Genomic DNA, 21,638 nt, shown 5'->3' on the forward strand with positions numbered 1-21,638 from the left:
AAATAAACGTACAAAGATGATTCAGTGCTTTAAGAATAGGTGTTTTGAAAAGCTGCATTTTCACGTTAAATAGAGTCTTTTAATTTTCCTTTGCTGTCACAAAAATCAAGTAACAGCTGAACAACTAAAAGTCAGATCTACACAGTGATAAAGATGGAGACGTTTACCTTTATAAAGATGATCGACAGATTTGGCCTCTGAGTCACTGGGGGCTCGAATAAAACGAGGGAAGATATCTACTAGGGTCCTGCAGAGGAAGAGAGGCTGTTACTGCAGTAAAACACAGTTAATGTTACTTAGTTTCTCAATATGTTGGAGCATAACAGTAAAAAGATCTCTTCAATTTTGCTAAAAGATATTCAGGGTTTTATATTATGGTATGGTAGAACTTTATGTAAATGACATGTCAAAAAGAGGAAGCATGTATCTCGTCTTATAGGAAAATTTAAATAATAAATGATAATAGTACATTTTATTTGGTGACACCTTTCACGACACCCAAGGACACCCTTACAAAGATAAAATCAATACTCAAACAGATAAAAACAGCCAAACACAACGAAAACACCAGCGGAGCAAACATAACAAGAGACATTTAGGCAGACACGTATGAGGGGGAATAAAACGAATGACAATGTTCATTTCATTTAGTTCTTGATTATCACATCACAGTGTGTGAAGTGCAGAGAAGAGAGTGAACAGCTGATGTACTCACACATCGCTTTCAGTCCTGTTGAGGATCTTTATGAGCTTCTGCTTTGTGTCTTCGTCTAAATCCGTCACTCGTTTTCCTGACGTTGTTTCTGCCTTGGCACCTAAAGTGATGTTTCTGAGATCACATGAGGAAAAACATACAGAAATTAATCTGAAGGACTTTTTCACCTCATGAAACTCCACTGTTTGTAAGCATACATTTTTTTACTTGACATATTCATTGCTTATTTAGACTAGATTAGATTGACTTTATTGTCCACCTCTGTGGAAATTTGTCTTTGGCTTCTCCCAAGTACAGCACAGGTACATACAATACACATAACACAACACATCCATAAAAACACACAAATATACAGTATACAATATACAATAGTGCAAATGGGCAGGTAAGAGCAAATAATTTATATAAATAATAAAAGAGAGCACATCTTATAAGTGTTTCCTGATGCAGTCATTCTGAGTTCAATGCCTGTATGGTATAGGGAATAAAAGACTTCTTATGCTCCAGCTGGCTCTCGGGACCCTAAATCGCTCAAACTCTGGGTGTAGTGGATGTGAGGTATCTGCAGCCTTCCTGTGTACAGCTCTCTCAAATAAACTGGGAAAAAAAAGTTCGGAAACTTGTGTTTGTTTGATTATTTCTCTGTTGTTACAATGCTAATTGGCATTGTATTTTACATCGTTGGAAAGCCTGTTTATTTACCTTCACAATGATGTCCAACTTGTAAGGATCATGCATTTGTGGGATGATCAGCACAGCTGATCATCCCACAAAAAAATTTGCCAAAATGCTCTGCCAATGGTAAACAGTGCCACAACGCCACTGATTTCTTTAACGCGTTAACGCAACTTGTGATTTTGAGATTGTAGCGAGCTCAGTTTTAAAGCTAGAGTGAAGATACTGGTATCATATGAAACCAGAAAACCTAAAGAATCCATTGGTATCAACCATGTCATAGCTTGCCGTGAAGGAGGTTAAATAACACTCTAAACTTAAGCTAAATTTTGGCGAGGAAAAACTGTCATGGCCATTTTCAAAGGGGTCCCTTGACCTCTGACCTCAAGATATGTGAATGTAAATGGGTTCTATGGGTACCCACGAGTCTCCCCTTTACAGACATGCCCACTTTATGATAATCACATGCAGTTTGGGGCAAGTCATAGTCAAGTCAGCACACTGACACACTGACAGCTGTTGTTGCCTGTTGGGCTGCAGTTTATGATTTGAGTGTATTATTTTATGCTAAATGCAGTACCTGTGAGGGTTTCTGGACAATAATTATCATTGTTTTGTGTTGTTAATTGATTTCCAATAATAAATATATACATACATTTGCATAAAGCAAGCATATTTGCATATTTTCCCCACTCCCATGTTGATAAGAGTATTAAATACTTGACAAATCTCCCTTTGAGCTACATTTGAACAGATAAAAAATGTGTGATTGTACTGGGAAAGTGGCTGCATGTCCGCGACACTACACACAGCATCGTAGCTGTTAAGTTAACGCTCCCGGACGGGTGAACTCGGGACTCCCGTCAACGAATATCTGTTGTGCTCCTGCAGCTGGTACACCGCTGCATGCGAGGCACAAATCTTGTCGGTTAACGGTTAACAATCGGTTAACGAGGGTCGGATATCGGTTAAGAACATTTTTCAAAATGAGCATCCCTAGTGTGATTAATTTGCATTAATGATGATTAACTCTGGACAATCATGAGATTAATCGTGCTTAAATATTTTAATCGATTAATCTTAGTTTATATGTATATGATTAATTGATTTGGCCATACATCAGTCTGCGCAAACAGCCACTTCTAAAAAAGTTCTACAGGACAGTTTATTTTCACAACATCAGTTCACGACTGAAATATAATCCTGAGGGATTTTTCCTGCGGGACCAGTTGAAGATATTTTGTAATCCCATGAGCCAAATGTTTGACATGACCTGGTAATAAAAGCTAACTGACTATACGAAGACGTGGGACCAAGTCACTGTTTTACAAGACCAAGTCCTAAACTTTGAGTTTAGGCGCTCAGTAACGTAACGTTAGTTCTTCATGGTTTTCTCCTGCAATTTGATTGGATGCTGTCGGATTGGTTCAAACAAAGTGGATCTGAGGAATTAAGTGTAAGTGCAAGTCCCAAAAATATTCAACAAAAATAAAGAGTCCAGAGTTCAACAAAAAAAACACCACTTTTCGGAGATTCGGCAATAAACAACAAAAGATTCAGAAATTTGTTCAGTTCAGTTTTTCCCGCACGAGTAAATCCTCTTCCCAAACAAATCAATAAAGTATCTCTCAAAAAGTAAATAAACCCAACGACTCTCCGAAGACTTACCTCCCATACCAGGCAGTTGAGCGTCCTCGTGCACACACTTTTTAAATAACATACTTTTGAATCTTTTGGCTTGATACCTTTATCAAGTATTTTCAAGTGAAAAGGCTCAAGTCCAAGTGAAGTCACGAGTCAATGGTGATAAAGTCCAAGTCGAGTTGCAAGTCTTTTTTTGGTTTTGTGAAGTCGAGTCTAAAGTCATGTGACTCGTGTGTCATCATCAAATAATGTGAGTTTGAGGATTACATATTACATAGAGAGGGAGAGGTATAAATAAATGTTTCCCTTTGAGATGATCACTGACTATAGATCATAATTCTCCCACATTCTTCTCACAAGCATACATGGTGAATGGACAACATGAGGGAGGCGTACCTCTGCACAGACCAGGACAAAGTGATGGGGAATGACTCATTAGAGGCCAACATGATCATCAGGTTGTCTCTGCTGGGTGGACTGATGGTCCACAGAGAGTTGGAGCTGTCTTTCAGCTCTGCGATGACCAGGTCCGGTGCCGTGTAGCCCTCCAACCACTGCAAGGCGTCCTAGCCGCGGCACGAAAACACATAGTGGGAACATTATTTAAAGGTAAAACCCACCGTGTGTGGAATTCTTAACCCACCACAAAGCGGAGTTACTCCAAGTAGTGCTTTTGGTTCAGAGTGAAATATCTCAACAGCTATTGGGCTGGATTGACATAAACAGATATTCATGGTCCCCAGAGGATGCAGTCTATGACTTTGGTGACTTTTCCTCTGCTGTATTTTGACAAATATTGCATTGACTGATATTCAATTTGGTACAGACCTTCATCTTCCTCAAAGGATGAACTTTAATAACTTCCAATACTTTGTTTTCATTTGTTTACTTTGAGCAGATTAAACTAGTTGATTAACTGAGTAAACAACTGACAGAAAAATACAACTAATACAACTATTTTAATAATAGATAAACTAAGGGATAATGTACAGCGAGCCGGTCGTTGTTGTGAAATAAACCCCGACAAGGTTGCTGCGGCACCCCAACGCGAAGTTTGTGTCGCCCTGAAGGGGTTTATTTCACAACAATGACCCGCTAGCTGTCCATTATCCCGCTTATTACACGGCTTGTTACTTAAGAAATCAATAATTTGACCTTTAAATGGTCTGCCAGAGTCCGACATCAGAGCTGCGCCCATAGCAGCGGTCTGTTATACATAGCAACGGTCTGCTATAAAGAAATAACAGACTGTAGAACGCTGTGATTGACCAATCAGAATCGAGTATTCAACAAAGCCGTGTAATAATTATTAATTAATCAACAAAAATGCTGAGGATCCCCTGATTCCAGCTTCTCAATCGGAGGATATATGTGATAATAAACAAAAAAAATGTTTTGGTCTGTTGCTAGCAAAAACTAGTATCTCATCTCTTTGGTCTTTAGGAAATTGTGAAAAGTATTTTTCACTATATTCTGAAATTTGACAGACTAAACAAAGCCAAAAAAACCCTGCTTATTAGCGGGGTTGTTAAAGTCGCTAAAACTGAGAGGTAAACACGACAAACATTACCTGCTAAACAACACGTTTGTGAGCATGTTAGTGTGCTAATGTTAGCATTTAGCTTAAATCACTGCGTACATCGCTGTATACCAGTGTCTTTTTTGACACTACAACTAGAGAGCACCAAAGATGGATCCTTTCAAATTGTACACATAGCGACTTTAAAAATTGGTTTGCAAAAGGTGTAAAAGTTTACTTGGTCGTACTTAAGAGAAAAAAAGTAACTGGATTATGTAATCAATGTAATCTCTACTACTCTTTTTCAATAGATTGAAAATAGGGCAGATATAGATCTTGCATTTCTTTTACTTACATCGTTTTGCTTATAGGTGTTCACAAAGCCTTTATATTGCTCTTCTGTCACATCCTGCAGTTGTTTTTGCTGAGCGCTCATGGTGAAGATGGGCTGTGAGAAGAGGACATTGTTTGTTTTTAGTAATTGCATTGAATCTCTCCCAGACACAAGATCAAACATTAAGCCCTGCAGTCAGAATAGAGAATACTCAAACAACAACCTAGAAAACATGATCACAATCCTCCGGCTTCTCTCTCACAAACTGATCAAAAAGTGTCATGTAAATAAAGACCAGGCCTTAGAATGAATAACAGATTTATTTACTTCTACTACTCAAAGGAGGTAGGGATTTTATTTCATTTTTGAAAGGATTTAGCTTTGGGCAGAGTTTCTTGCTTGTTTCGGCTCATATGATTTGATAAAAGAAACTGTGTCCACACCTGAAAGCCAGCCAGGGTGATTTCAAACGACACATCCAGCGGTTTGTTGACGACTCCGGCTACGGACTTCACGAGGGACATGAAGAGCAGCGGGAACCAGACGATACAGATCAGCAGCGCTATTATCATCCCTCCCATGCCGTACTTCACCACCCTCTTCTTCTTCTGGCCTCGCGGCTGGGGATACCTCTGCAGAAGGATGCAATAAAGGACATACATGTTTTCTAAGTAGGCCTTAGATATATGTATATCTATCTCGATAAGGATATATATCACGATATAGCATGTTTTCTGGGAATTCAGTAAATAAATAGTCTATTTGAAATAACCACATGGTAAGCCTACATTTGTATACTCCTGCGTGAATTAAATACTTGACAAATTAAAAGTACTGAGTATTTTCTCATTTAAGTGTAAAATTAACATAATGGTTTCACAGAAAAAAAATGAATACATATTTCCAGCTATACACTGACTATGTTTACATGCACGCACACAAATACAGAGTAATTAGATTAATAGTTAGATTTAACAGAGTTTAATCAGATTTTCTGAGAAGTTTGAGTTAGTATGGGCTTGTTATTATCCATTTAGAACGTAATTGTGTATCACGATATCTCGATATATGCCTGGAGTATTTTTTGTAAATCTATTCGAATTAGGCAATTAATTGGACCACGGTTATAAAAGTAAAGATGGAACAAAAACTTGCAGACTGACCCAGGGAAGACTGCAAGAGTGCATTATTTACTTTAGTGAGGCATAGAATAAAGATATTTCTAGTGCACTTTTGGGAATATTTTGCACCGCAGACACAATATATCCTTGTTATCTAATACACTGGTTCCCAACTTGGGACCACTAGTGGTCGCAGAATCTTCACGGGGGGTTCCGAGGCCTTCTTGACTTTTAGGGGTGTAAGACAACTATTTTTATATATATATATATTATATATATATAATATATATATATATATACAATATATATATATATTACAGTTGGCCTATATCTCATTTATTTTTGTGAAAAAAACTAAATTAGATTGTTATTTTTAAAGCTTGGATTATTATTTAAGATATAAACAGGATGAGGGCACAAGTTATATTCACAGAGCCTCCCCTCTCTGCTAAACAGCCTCGTCCTGCATTAGAAAAGTATGCAAAATTCATCACAATCACTCATTTTACACAAACTTTCTGCAGTTATTGCGTTCTCTATTTGGGTTAATTGTACAGTTTCTCAGATGTTCTGTACTGTTATTGTTATGCATTGAATACAATATGAAATATCAATAAGATATGTCCCTTAGTCAGGGGTCGTCAGTTCACTAAATGATAGAAAAGGGTTCCCTTAAGGAAAAAGGTTGGGAACTACTATACAACTAATATACAGCTGGTTGCAGAAAGTGAGAGCACAGCTAATCTTCAAATTACAAAGAAGAAGATCCACTTCAACAAATCACAAAAGTGAATTTCAGCATGAATTCCAACATGACAGACTTTAGGCTCTGAGAGCGATTCTTCTACTGATGCCACAATGATAAACACCTTCTCCGACTCTCTCCAGCATTTGAGGATAAAGATGTGAGCGTAGATGTCCTCCACGCAGATCCAGCTGGACAGAGACAGCGAGGTGTCAGTCCAAACCCAGTCCATCACGGCTCGCAGCTCCGTCAGGAACGGCACCAGACGGAAACTACAAAAACAAAAGAAGAGCCTTTATTTATTATTCTGGTAAAATATGAGACTGAAATAAAATCAGATTCAATATCTGCGTTCAGAAAATCGCGCACAGGGAAGTGAAGGGCAGGCATAATAATATGAGCTATGGCTTCAGCCCATGTTTTTGGTCATTGCTATACATGTTTTCAAATAATGATTTAATATTTATGACAGTAAAAGGAAGACTATAAATGATCTTTATATGTTATATGACTGAACAACACTGACTATTGGCAGCCACTACACGTTTTTACATTATCACTTAACAGCCCTTATTCTCTTACAAACGTTTATATAGCCAGACCTCTAGTGCACAAATAGTCTGGAGAAGTTCAAGCACAAAACTGGTTAAAATGTTAGAAAACACAATGGTCTGTGGTATTCATAAAACTATAAAAATTATATATTATATATGCTGGAAAAAACTTATTTTTACTTTAACCCCGAGACCGACGATCCTGACCGACTTTCCGTCTTTCAGAGGCTGTAGCAGATTCAGTTTTAGAGCTAGAGTGAAGTTACTGATATCATATGAAACTAGAAAACCTAAGGAACTAACCATGTCTATGTCTGTGTCTAAATAATGCTCCAAAGTTGGTCTAAATTTTGGCAAGGAAAAACTGGCATGGCCATTTTCAAAGGGGTCCCTTGACCTCTGAACTCTGAAAAATTGGTTCTATGGGTACCCACGAGTCTCCCCTTTACAGACCAGAGCTTTAGACCTTGTTTGTCCAGCTGGAAGAAATTATACTTTACCAGCTTAACTCACCCTTGAAACAGGAAGAGGTTCATATAATTGTGGCTCTTGGTGAGGAAGTTTCCCAAAACGCGGGTGGGATAACCACAGCGGATCTGATAGGCTGACAGCCCGAAGTAGATGCACTTGACAAAATACCACATCTGAGCGACTATGTTCTCGTTGAAACGCCTAGGAGGGGAAGAGAAGAGAAACAGTTTGTAAAATTAAAGGATGAAGGCTTTTTTTTTTTTATTTATAGTCAGAACAAAGACTCAAATATTAAATTTTTTTAGGCTTTGCAAACAAAATAACTTGATTACAAAGAAAAGTATGACTGAACAAGTTCCTTTAAGCTGTAAACCATTCATAATCAAAAGTTTTGAGATGGAGAACACCTTTTAAAGATGCTTTTCTTTATTTGAATAGTAACAGACAGAAGAGAGAGATGAAAAGCATGCAACAAATATCCTAAGCCCTATTTTAAACCAAGGATATTGTCACTAGGGCACCTAAAATATTGAACTTTAATCAAATGAATGCTTTTAGATTAAATGCCAAACATATCTACATAAACATATCTTACTTGTCTGTGACTCCTGGCAGGATAAAGAACATCCAGAATTGGATGCCAAAGACTAGGATGACCTGGAAGATGACTTTGCCCATGACAGACTTTCTGAGGTAGAGGGCCCGGTCCACCACCATGGTCCCAAACTGGATCAGGACCATGACCAGAAAAGGTCCCGGCACCTGATCCTCCGACAGGGATGATGTGATGTCTGCAGCCGAGTGTTTCTAGAAGAGGTGTAAATAAATGTTAACTTCTGTCAGAAGTGATTTTGTTTATGGATTTAAATGTTATTTTAAAACTTACACCGAACGCCCAGAATCCAAACACGATGATGATGAAGTCGACTGTGTCAGCGAGGAACATCAGCACATAGACGTCTGTGACCGCGCTGTACTCTGGGTGGATCAAGTTATAGAAGAACTGACGCATAGGAAGGTAGATCTCCATGAACCTACAAAGAAAATCAAAAGAAATTTTTTTCTTTTGAGCAAAGAAACAGGTGAAAATGGTCCAGGTTAAACAGATAAACAGTCAAACAATAAAATCTGTCAACAGCTATGCTCTTCATTCACAGGACTCATTCAGGTTCCTAAAGTCTGCTCTGAACTGGTTTAAAGAGTTTTTAAGTGCAGTATGCTGGTCCTAACATTGCACAGCAACTGGATTCTCGCAATGTCACAAGATCACGTGAGAATTGCGGGATGACAACTCGCACGAAAATCCATCTTGTCAGGCTTCAAGTAATGCATTTGTGTCCGGCAAGCCAGACTACGGACCAATCAGCAGCCTGTGAGCAGCTACTGGCAGCTATGGGCGTGGCTTAAGTGTGTGAGGCAACATGGAGAAGCAACTTTTGGCTGTTCTAAACAACAACAGATGCTGCAATAGCATCAGTTCTATCAGAACTGGAGAGTATTTCTTCATTGAAAGAAGAGCAAAGAACGGCACTGAAGGCTTTTCTTGTTGGAAAAGATGTTTTTTGTTCTTCTCCCGACTGGCTTTGAGTTTGACTGACAGATGGTTCATCCAATCACCTGCCTAGTATCTATTGAAAGTGTCTGCCCTTTTCCAAACAGTTTCCAATGACGGCTTCTCAGATTGTTCTGTGTAAAAAAACATCTGGCGGGTCGGATTATGATGGTCGCTCCAGCTGGAACATTTCTGCAGTTGATCTAAAATTTGGTCCCTCTGTGAATTCAAGTCATTGCAGCAGAAACTGAGACCTCTCTCTTCTGGCTGATGATATTTTGAGGTAATGATGAAAAAAAAAAAAAAAATTTAAAATGAGAACGTTTGCTCCAGCCGGTGGGCGGTGCTTGGTTTTGGCTCAACTGGTTTAAATATGGCGGCTGGGTGACAACCTTTCTCATTTTACAGCTAAACAGTACACTACAAGATGTTTCTGAAAACATCTGAGGCGTCATTACAGTTACAGAATATTGATTCATATTTGATCAGCGCTGCCTAGTTTGACCGTTTAATCAGAGTTTGCGAGTTTCGTGAGTAGTGATTAATAGCTGCCCAGAGACTGCTCGGCTCCGATTGGTTGTTTGTGTTCTGGCACAGTAGAAATAAAATGCCATTAGGAGCACTAGGAGGAGGCAGAGGAACATGATTGTTTCCACAGATTATCTGTCTAATGTACTACTGTCAGGATATAGTGACCATTTTTGTAAAAATAACTTTTTTATCATATTTGCTCAATGTTACCAACTGCAGCTTTAAGTTGCTGTTTTGTATTGGTCTTTGTTATTTGTATGGTTCACAACAGCCTTTGGGTTGTTTTAAGGCACCATTAAGATTGTTTTAGCATTTCTGTTCATTAGGTTTTTATTGCATAGTTTGTCTGATCTTGTTTGCCTGTAACACATTGTTATTGCGGCTTATCTTAGCCCGGACAACTTTAAAAAGGTAAAAGAAATACTTGTGAGTTGTCTGTCTTATTTTGAGAGAAAATATAAACAGCTGAAGTATCTTCTCGATGTTTACTGTTCTCAACGTAATATGTCAGAAACCACTTGTTCCATCGTGATTAAATCTAGAACAATAACATGTTTTGATCGTCTTTTGCAGCACTTACAAAAATTACACTGACTGGCCTAACGGGAATGCTGTAATTAAAGGTCTAAATTTAGACCTTTGAAAGGTTTTCAGCTGCTCTTTCACCGATATAATTTTTCCATTATTCATCTAGAATACTCGCTGAGCACAGTTCTCATCACTGCCCTCATAAAGTTACACACTTTCTTGTATAATCACAGTCACGACTGTCGGTCAGTGAGCAGCCATGGGGTGGAGACAAAAAAATACAACTTTTATGAAGCAGCTATGCTTCATTGTACCGTTTTATGATGAAAGCTTTTCCTTTGAGGAGCTGCTCCCTCAGCTTCTCCATGATCATCTGTTTGCGGGTCTTCTGGCGGACGCTGGCCTCGCTGCCGTCCTTGTGGCTGCTGTTGTGGGAAGCAGTACTTCCTGTGGAAACAATTTACATTTTGAGCTGTAAATGAAGCATGACGAGGCGTTGAGTCACTCATACAGCCTGAGATAAAGAAAACACAAAGACTTAATCTAAAGGTAAAGACTAAAGACCACAAGACATGTTTTTTGTCACACAATCTGAGAGGATTCCTTCTATTTATTATTGTTGTTATGATGATAATTGAGCTTGCTACAAAAAGACATTACTCTCAGGGCTATTTTTAAGGGAAGAGCTTTACTTGTTGACTTTCCTACATTCAGTCTCATGTTTTGAACCACTTGTGTAGTTCACTGGTTCCCAACCTGGGGGTCCCGACCCCCACTAGGGGTCGCCAAAGCTTCACAGGGGGTCGCGAGGCCTTCTTGATTTTAAGGGGTGTAACAACAGTCTTTTTTAAAAATATACAGTTGGCCTATATTTCAGCATTTCAATCATTTCTGTGAAGAAAACTAAATGAAATTGTTATTTAATAGGGCTGTCAAAGTTTTTGCGATAATAACACGTTGACGCAAGTTCATTTTAACACTACTAATTTCTTTAACACATTAACGCAATCGATCTTTCAGAGGTTGTAACAGACTCAGTTTTAAAGCTCGAGTTAAGATACTGGCATCATATGAAACTAGAAAACCTAAAGAATCCATTAGTACCAACCATGTCATACTAGTTTGTCGTGAAGGAGGTTAAATAAAGCTCCAACTTACGCCAAATTTTGGCGAGGAAAAAACTGGCATGGCCATTTTCAAAGGGGTCCTTTGACCTCTGACCTCAAGGTATGTGAAAATCGGTTCTATGGGTACCCACGAGTCCCCCCTTCACAGACATGACCACTTTATAATAATCACATGCAGTTTTGGGGCAAGTCATAGTCAAGTCAGCACACTGAAACACTGACAGCTGTTGTTGCCTGTTGGGCTTGAGTTTGCCATGTTATGATTTGAGCATATTTTTTTATGCTAAATGTAGTACCTGTGAGGGTTTCTGGACAATATTTGTCATTGTTTTGTGTTGTTAATTGATTTCCCAAAAAAAAAATACATACATATGTTTGCATAAAGCAGCATATTTGCCCACTCCCATGTTGATAAGAGTATTAAATACTTGACAAATCTCCCTTTAAGGTACATTTTGAACAGATAAAGAATGGACTATGGACAATCATGTGATTAATCGCGAATAAATATTTTAATCGATTGACAGTCCTATTAAAAATAAACAAAACAAAAACATAATACAGACAAATAATTGTATTAAAAGTTCCTAAAAATAACAGGAAAACTCATCTCTGATGCAGGATTCACAGGAAATAATCTGCTCAAAATTCATTCAAATCGCTCGTTTTGCACAAACTTCCTGCAGTTATTGCGTTCTCTATTTGGGTTAATTATACAGTTCATCAGTTGTTCTGTACTGTTATTGTTATTTTTTAATGTAATATATATAATATGTAACATCAATGAAATATGTCCCTCAGTCAGGGGGTCGTCAGCTTACTCAATGATAGAAAAGGGGTATCTTAAGGAAAGAGGTTGGGAACCAGTTAATAGACAATAGAAAAAGATCCTCACCTCTCTTGGACCTTGCAGAAGAGTGGAGAGACCGGTGAGAAATGTGTGAGCCGCCACTGGAGCTCTTGCGACGCTGGTAGGTCTGCTGTTGCGGGAAGTGCACCTGGACATGTCCTGAATCAATGGAGGTCCCAAAGTTTATGGATCTCAAGGTGTGAGTGGAGCCTCTCCCCTCACTCATCAGCGAGGAGGCGTGTTCAGACCCCTTCTCACTCTCTGCCTTGTCTTTTTCCTCGTCCTCTGACTCACTCTGACGAGAGGGCTCTCTCTTGTCTTTGGTGTCGTCGTCGTCCCAAAGACCGTGGCACTGGAAATGGAAAGAGGAGGGAAAATGCAGGGATTTGTAAAGACCATATCATATTATATGCCCAGATTAACTGAGAGTCTGATACAGGGAGTGCAGTTGCATTCAAACATTTCACAGCACATCCCAAACTATTACAGTCACAGTGTTTTTTCCCATAAAGGGCTAACAGTGCACTCTACATATATTCTTTCATTTGTTGAGCAGGAAAACTGCAGAGAAACCGATGAAGAGAAATGCTCTAATGTACCAAGATTAAATCTCTTCGCAGGAGGGACACACACATCTAAATTGGGTCAATACTGGCCTTTTATAGCCTTTCAGGGGTTCCTCTTTGACCACAGATACATAATCAATCAGAAATATAATTTTCTTTGCAAATTTTACACATTTTCCTTGTGGTTTTCTGTTGTCTATAAATTAATTCATTATTAATCATTAAGGCAGTAATGTGTTGCAGTTTCCCTACAATTAAATAAGGGGTTAATGTACATCAAAGCCGGTCATTGTTGTGAAATAAACCCTGACAGGGGGATGTGGCATCCCGACGCAAAGCAGAGGGATCTTGCTAAAATTCATAATTTGACACAAAAACGGTCCGCCAGAGTCTGACATCAGAACTGCGTCCCCAGCAACATCTCCAATAAAGAAATAACAGACCGTGGACGCCGTGATCAGAATCGAGTATTTAACAAAAAGCCGTGTAATGAATAGATATAACCACTTAAAAAACATTTCATTAGCGATTTCATTTTTCGATGTGTCCAGAATGCACGTACATGACACAGAATTATAGTAATTTTATGGTATCACATATTTCAAGATACTGAATATCAGCTCAAGGTACTGTATATTTTTGCACAAAAAAGTACTGTGAATGTTGTCCCCCATCACTTAAAGGTACAGTGTGTAGGATTTGGCGACATCTAGTGGTGTGGTTGCAGATTGCAACCAACTGAGTAGCCCTCTGCTCACTCCTCCCTTTCCAAGACTGCGGTAACATGAGCCGCAGAGTGCAGAGGCCATCCTTACCATAATAGCTCTGCTCACTCCTCCCCTTCCAAAACCGTGGTAACGCCGCCCGCCTCGCTCAGAGGCCATCCTTACCATAATAACATTACTTTAGGAGCAACAGACGTCACACGGCGGCTGACAATACCACGGTTTTGCACTCTGCGGCTCACGTTACCGCAGTTTCACAAGCGTGTCGGAGAACTATGGTGGCCTTCAGGTAACGTAAAAAAGTGAAAGGCTCTCTCTGGAGCCGGTGTTTTGTTGGAGCACCATGGCGGACTCCGTGAAGAGGACCCGCTCCCTATGTAGATATAAATGGCTCATTCTAAGCTAACGAAAACACAACGATTCTAAGTTTCAGGTGACTATACATAAATAAAACATAGTTATGAATATTATACTCTATATATTTCTGCTAATACATCCCCCAAAATTTTGCACACTGGTCCTTTAAAGGGATGGGGAACAATATATAGCCTTTATAGAACAATTATATCTATGGGAAGCACTGACAGCCTGATTGTGTTCAATGGATAAAGCTGAGAATATTCTAGATTTTTCTTGAGAACAAATTGCATGAAAAAACAAAAACCAACAATGTGTGAGTCCATTTCACAACACTTTCCGACTTCCCCGACTGGTCTGTGGCACTCATTTGTTTCTACTGAAGAGGTAAATCTTTAAAAACTGGTCTAAAATATCTAGTTTCATTTTTATAAAAGGCTAAATAAATAAAACAGCTTGGTTTTTAGTAAATGCAGGGTTCCCACTCTTTTCAAGAGATTTTTTTCAGGACTTATTCAGTGATGATCTAACTGGTATGACAGACAGGGATCACACCATTCACGAACATGTTCATCTCTGTGGAAGTATCATTTAAAAGACGTACAGTCTATGGCATTGCCTTTGAAGAGACAATACGAGTATTTAGCCGGTGTTTTGGGCTCCCATTCATTCTTTTGACACCGGCTTCCCATTCATTATTATCCGACTCTCTTGCTAAATCTATCACAACATCAGAAACGTGTTTTATTAGCCGGCCTAACAGCCATAAAAAAGATGCTAGCATTGCAGAGTCCTCCACATACTCTCACAAAATCCACAGTGGTTATCTATTCATCTTGATGATGTAAGTATGGAACTTTCAGTTAGACTTGTATGTGAAGATTTACTCAAGATAGACTATAGGGTTCATGTTCATGGTATTAAAAGCAACATTTGCAGGAACCTTCAGAATGGATCTGTGGAAGAAGAGAGCCAGTAACTGGAGCAGGTCGTAGAGGACGTAACCGTCCTTCTTCTCCACTCCAATGATGTTGGCAGGGTGATATGGTTGAGATTTATGGATATTTCTGTTTTGGTTGTGTTCCCAGAAGCCAAACTGGAAGAGGTATTTGAAGACGATGGTGACCTGTAGGGAAAACAAAATGTGTGTCAGGGAAGCTGTCAGGATTAGTCAAAAGGAATTCTGATTTATCTTTTACCTTTTTGTACCTGGGAAATGTTCCTAAAGGTCTCAGTAAAAGCGACACATACCTTTTGAAGATTATTATGGCTGCTAGCAAGAAAACTATAACAAACTGCCCTTCTTACCAACATTATCATTGTTAAAATGAGATCACAAAATGAGATACCACCATAACGTCACCAACACTAATACAAAACTTACATCTTGAAGGATAGCCAACAACATAATCTAATGGTTGACAAAATGATACCACCTGCAGATGTGATTGATCAGTTGATGTTTTGGACATCTTCGTATTGAACTGTACCTCAGTATATATGATGGCAGTCATCCAATATCGCTTGCTGGGCCGGGGCACTGACAGCATGGCCCAGAGGAAGATGGTGGTGGGAAGGACCAGGGTGATACAGGAGGCAGATACCATGTGGTTGATGATGATGACCAGGAAGCACACCATCTCTGAGTGAGCCACCAGCATGTTGTAGAGGGCGTAGCAGAGCTGGAGGATCAGAGGCTGTTTTTGGTAGAATCTCTCTGACTGATCCAGCTCCTCATCATAAAACATCCTGGACAGACACAAAGAGATGGGTTGATTTGGTGTTTGATTATTTTTCTGATTCTAAAATATTACAGAAACAAGAACAACTGGGTTTATAATTGTCTTGTTCTGTCGCTTTGCATTATTCTAAACTTGCAGATTATTCTTGAGTCACAAAAATGCCTGCGAGCATGGATGGATTACTGAACGGCCGAGGGGTTTAAGATATCAGGGGGCCTGTGGGCTTCACTTGCAAAATGACACTGAAACACACAAAGAGATATAAACAACCATATGAACACAAATAAAAAAGCAAAAAGACGCAAAATGACTTCAAAAAGATGCAAAATATCTACAAAGAGATGCAAAACAACAACCAAGAGATGCAAAATGACCACAAAGAGACACAAAACGACGACAAATAGATGCAAAATGACTACAAAGAGACACAAAATGACAACAAAGAGACACAAAACAACCACAAAGAGACACACAATAACCACAAAGAGAAACAAAACGACCACAACGAGACGCAAAATGACCACAGAGATGCAAAACGACCGCAAAGAGATGCAAAACGACCACAAAGAGATGCAAAACGACCACAAAGAGACGCAAAACGACCACAAAGAGACACAAAATTACCAAAAATAGATGCAAAACAACCACAAAGAGACACAAAATTACCAAAAATAGATGCAAAACAACCACAAAGAGATGCAAAACGACCACAAAGAGACACAATACGACCACAAAGAGATGCAAAACAACCACAAAGAGAAGCAAAACGACCACAAAGAAGCACAAAATGACCACAAATAGATGTAAAACAACCAGAAAGAGACACAAAACGACCACAAAGAGATGCAAAACGACCACAAAGAGACACAATACGACCACAAAGAGATGCAAAACAACCACAAAGACTTGCAAAATGACCACAAAGAAGCCCAAAATGACCACAAAGAGATGCAAAACAACTACAAAGAGATCCAAAATAATTCTTTCAGTCTGGGCGTCTTGTTCCGATGTATGAGGGGTGATGGGTCTTTAACATGTCTGTGCCCAGGGGCCTGTTGTCCCATAATCAGTTTCACAAGTGCTCCTCAATCACAGACTGGCTTAGGGAATAGGACCTGAAAGTCTGGATCATATTGCAGTTATCTTTGTTGTTGTTGTGGGATGTGCAGCAGTTTATTTTATTATAATACAATCTAGGTACTGTAGTGAAATTTTAAAGCTGCAGTGCAAGAGGCTACAACCCCAGTGTACATGTATGGTGTAGCTAAGACCATTTGAAATTTTAAGATACCAGTTCCAACAGCATAAAGCATTCAATGAAAACACTGACAGTTTTCGAGACTCTGTAATACAGAAATATTTCAGGAAATACTCTGTAAACTACACAAACATACAACTTTAAGGATGAACTAGGAGCTATTTATTTAAATTAGATGAATATGCAGCAAAGAGTCTGAGACAAATAACTGTGAGGCTTCATGCTAAACAGGTATCAGTTGTTTTTGGACTTACTTGTTGAGCAGCAGTTCGCTGGCAGTCAGGTCAGTGGTCATAGAGGGCAACATGATGTCTGACCTGCTGTCTGAGCGGCTGTCAGAGGTCATAGCCATGCCCCTCCTCCTATCCCGGTCACTCTCGTCATCGCTAACTTCCAGACGGTCGAAGCTGACGGCTTTGCTGTAGCTGGGAGGAACGTCAGCGTCAGACGCTTTGGAAGCATCTGTATCAGGGGTGTAGGAGAGCCCTGCTCGCCCCTCTGTCTGCATGAAGTCCTGATGTCCTCCCCCGTCCTCACTCTCAATGAAGTCCTTCTCCAGGGCAGAAGGGGCAGACTCTGTCTCCTCCAGCCTGAGGGAGGGGCCCTCATCTGGGCCAAAGGAGTCCCAGGGAGCCTCTTCTCTCTCCTGGTCCTCTGGTACCTCTACTCCCTCCTCACCTTCCAGTCTCTCTTGGTCCTCACCCTCCATCTCCTCCGCCTCCTCCTCTTTCTCCCTGGGTTCTCCATCACTCCAGCCACCGCCCTCGGCCTCCTCACTCTCGTCTAGCTGTTGGGATTCCCAGAGAACTTGCCGCTGCTTGTCTTCTCCTTGATCCTGCTCATCCTCCACTTCTTCTATGGTGTCTGTGGTGCCCTGTCTGGAGTAGAGCGTGACGCACTGGGTCGCTTCACTGCAGGGGGACAACAACAGCAGGGATTGTGTCAATCTGCGCTCACTCCTATCTATTCACATGGAAATTAAAAACACTGGATGTCTGAAATAGAATCAGTTTCCTAATTTATACAGACTTATACAGATTTTTATTTTTAAATGATCTGCTCACTTGCCTTCCTCAGTAGGTGCCAGGTGTGCCGATATGCATTCTTATAATGTACCAAACAATATCTATTAAAAGGTGCTGAATGCGAGATTGGGAGCATTTCTATTGTCTCCACACAGCTCTCAACATGCAAAATGCATGTGTGTGTGTGTGTGTGAGCTGCTGGCTCAGCCGCGCCAGCAGCTCATACACACACACATCGGGAAGAACAGACCAGAAGCGATACAATTGCTTTCCATATCAAGGTTATTGGGTGTATTTCAAAATAAAAAATATTTTTTCTGGTTATCTTTGGGTTTTTGACAGGATGTAATGAACAAAAGGGTTATAGAAAAGACATGCAATGGTTCAGCTGAAGTGTAAAATCAACAACAAAAAAAGGATCTGGAGAGATATTCTGATAAAACAGGAGTCAGGAGATGCAATGATCTTCTTCATGTCAGTGACAATGAGAAGTAACACAGGTGGTTATATGAGTGATGCAGAGGCCAGGCACCTGGACACAAAGCTGCTGCCGCTGTCCATGGATGAATTGGACACGTCCAGGCCAATCATCTTAACCAGTTTGGGCCTGGCGCGCTCGCTGGTTTTGAGAACGCACTCTGGCATTCCATCCAGGTCCTCCAGGGTGGATTGGCGAGAAAACAGTGTGGTAGCCTCGGTGAAGGCACTGAGAGATGGTGAGAGTGACATATGGAATGATTAGTGATGAGACGGATGAGATGGATCTATGTTAGGTCATAAAGACAGGGGATTCCCCATATATTGTGCAATAAAAGCATTTAAACCAAACTTAACATTAAAAATGAGCAGGACTATGATCTTGTTTACTTCCGTCACATGATCATTAACATGAGATGCAGCAAAGAATGAGGATGAAATGACTCAATGTGATGTTACTGAACAACCTCACTGCTATCAATGGCTGCCTTAAAGGGTTGGTTCACCCAAATGGCAAAAACTTAATTACCTCTCTGGGTAACTAGCCATGCAGAGAGTTTTGGTTTTATTGGTCAAGGGTTTGAGATATCTGTCTCGGAGATTTTTGTGTCCAATATAATGGAGGTGAATGGAATATTGTTTGCGGAGCTCACAACTTTGACAATGACTTTTTAAAAAAATCAACCGCAACATCTCATTCTAGAAACAATGTCCCGGTTCTGTGTACCTGGATATGCTGTCTCTGGAGGCTGTGGAGTCCTGGCTCTCCATGGGGTAGCCTCTTCGCCTTCTTCGGACCCTGGTGGAGCCCGAGCCTGACTCGTCCTCACTTAGCTGATCCATACTGGCCTGCCTGGACATGTTGAGCCTCATGGCCTTCTGGTAGTAGACGTGGATGCTATCTCTGGACGGCACGTTGCCCTGGAAGGAGGAGATGAGTTAATCATTTACCGGTTCTCTTCATCATCACACTAAAGTACTTCAATTATAAATTGTTAAAAAAACAAGACAAATCCCAATTTAAATACGCACCTTTTTGACCTCTCTGGTCAGCATGCAGCGCTCTATACGCAGCACCGTGGAGATGTCGATGTACTCCCTGCACATGTCATTCATCCACCTGGTGAAGCTGTCCACCGTCGTCTGGAAGAGCACCCAGGTGAACTTTATGATGTTGAACACTCGCTTGATGATGTTGTCTGCCACGACACAAAACACTCACATTAGTTAAACCTTTTAGGCTGCACTAAAGAACTTGCAAATTGGTGGCTCCTTATGTCAGCGGGAAATAGTCACAGCCAAAGAAAGACAATAAAACAAACATACAATAATGATCAACATTGTATGAAGGTTCTTTGTGATTATATTCCTAATTTAATATCTCTAGTCCAGTCTTAGAGCAGGTTAAGACTCCAAGTCCATCTTTTCTTTCAAAATTTCCTAAAACTATTTTCTTGAGGAGAAACCAACCTGGACCACTAGACTTGTCCTCATCTTTTTCTTGCCCATCGGAGGGCTCACCAACATCTACGGTCACATGACCTGCTGGAGTACAGTAAAGACATCTCATTATAGTCGGAAGTGAAATTCATTGCTTCATGTGAGTTTTGTTTTGTCTCTGGAACTTGCTTACCATCTTTCTTGCTTTTTCTGCGTCTAACTCCTTTGGTATATTTTTTCCAAAATTTGCGTTTCTCTTTGCCTCGTGCTCTCAGGGCAGCTTTGGGATCTGTGATCCAGGCGTGATACAGAAACTGGAGAGCAGAGAGAAGAAGTTTAGTATCGATGAAAGGATGTGAAGAAGAGGAGTCACTGACTATGCAAGAGCAACAGAAACAAGAATTAAACATCAATTTAAGGTGGTTTTGCACGTTTTAGTCTATCAATTACAAACCGTGTACGCATTATATTACTACAGACCACTTTCAAAAACATAACCGTAACTTTTAAAATTATTTCAACATAACACTTCAACATAGCTCACAATGCTTCTCAGCAGGCGACTCTTACATAACTTCCTTGAACGCACCAACAAGAAAGCTTTTTCAAAAGAAGTCCATTCAAAACTTCAATAAAACAACAAAGATGATCTGCTGTAATATTCCCCGTGATCTATGTCTATCACAAGCACGCTTTTTATACTGCAGTCTTTATGGTGTGCACAAGAAAAGAGATGGCAGTATTGTCAAGGATTACTTTTTTTTCTGTTAATGCACTGAAACATGCACCAACACCAGTATAACCCAAAACACAAAAAATGTCTTTCATCAGAGGCAACGCCCAAACGTTAACTGCTAATACTGTTCACTGACCATGATAGCTTACGCATGCTCTAAACTCACAGCAGTACACCACACAAAAAGTTAAAAACAGACAGGAAACACTTAACACAACCAATTCCATGTCAGAACGAAGCGTCAGTTCATGCAACCCACTTCAAGCCAATCAGCCAGACGTGACGTATATTCGTCAGCCAGACAACAACATGCAAAAGCATTTCTATTCCAGTTTGTGTTTGATGATTTATGCCAAATCACATTTGATGGTGATGTGGATAAACTCATCTCTCACAGTGGTGTGTGAATCTGTTCATTATGTGGTTATTTCTGCTGAAGCAGAACACCAAACATGAGCTGGAAAGGCAGTTTACTGGCAGTTTAACTTAAAGTGGCAGATGTTCGTACAGAAAGCAAGCTGAGTTAATTAGTTCTGGTGGTGAGTACCTTTCCTGCCTTGACCACATACTGCAGTATAGTTTTAGGCAGCTTAATGATAGACTTGGGCAAAGCCAGAACTGCAGAGATAAACTTCCCAATAGCTCGCTACAGAGAGACAACAGAGGGGGAGAGGATTAGTAGGAAATGATTTCAGATTATTAGAAACAACAGAGGTTAAATGTGTTAGGAGACAGCGAACAAGAGACGATTTGGGTACTGTGCAGGTGAATGAACATTAGTTATCACATTCTCCTAAATGTTAGTATTCACAACCTTTATACTTTTAATCCTTCGTAAAACTAAATAGCAATATAACAAAGTAAACGTCATCCATGAAAAGTCACAAATTCTAAAATGTATTTAAGAAAACTAGAATTAACAGTAAAATTTACACAAGTTTGAAAA

The 21,638-nt window shown here is 39.9% G+C and overlaps 1 protein-coding gene across 5 annotated transcripts in view; it reads right to left on the reverse strand.

The window, feature by feature from the left end:
- piezo2b (piezo-type mechanosensitive ion channel component 2b) overlaps positions 1–21,638 on the reverse strand; it is a 118,529-nt gene that overhangs the window by 3,343 nt on the left and 93,548 nt on the right. For 2 of the 5 annotated variants that reach the window (XM_074651937.1, XM_074651935.1), the window contains 19 exons: positions 20,150–20,270; positions 19,987–20,061; positions 19,549–19,715; positions 19,244–19,437; positions 18,572–18,745; positions 17,269–17,925; positions 15,505–15,763; positions 14,958–15,140; positions 12,412–12,718; positions 10,704–10,836; positions 8,665–8,812; positions 8,374–8,585; positions 7,821–7,979; positions 6,878–7,025; positions 5,331–5,519; positions 4,909–5,001; positions 3,431–3,600; positions 716–829; positions 168–247 (listed from right to left, as the gene is read on the reverse strand). In XM_074651937.1, coding sequence (XP_074508038.1) covers positions 168–247; positions 716–829; positions 3,431–3,600; positions 4,909–5,001; positions 5,331–5,519; positions 6,878–7,025; positions 7,821–7,979; positions 8,374–8,585; positions 8,665–8,812; positions 10,704–10,836; positions 12,412–12,718; positions 14,958–15,140; positions 15,505–15,763; positions 17,269–17,925; positions 18,572–18,745; positions 19,244–19,437; positions 19,549–19,715; positions 19,987–20,061; positions 20,150–20,270 — 3,583 coding nt within the window. Of the gene's footprint in view, positions 1–167; positions 248–715; positions 830–3,430; positions 3,601–4,908; positions 5,002–5,330; positions 5,520–6,877; positions 7,026–7,820; positions 7,980–8,373; positions 8,586–8,664; positions 8,813–10,703; positions 10,837–12,411; positions 12,719–14,957; positions 15,141–15,504; positions 15,764–17,268; positions 17,926–18,571; positions 18,746–19,243; positions 19,438–19,548; positions 19,716–19,986; positions 20,062–20,149; positions 20,271–21,239; positions 21,339–21,638 lie in introns of all 5 variants that reach the window. The other 3 variants (XM_074651938.1, XM_074651939.1, XM_074651936.1) reach the window with 3 other exon arrangements.

The sequence above is a fragment of the Sebastes fasciatus genome, chromosome 11 (assembly GCF_043250625.1).
Source record: "Sebastes fasciatus isolate fSebFas1 chromosome 11, fSebFas1.pri, whole genome shotgun sequence".
In the NCBI taxonomy this organism is placed as follows: Eukaryota; Metazoa; Chordata; class Actinopteri; order Perciformes; family Sebastidae; genus Sebastes; species Sebastes fasciatus.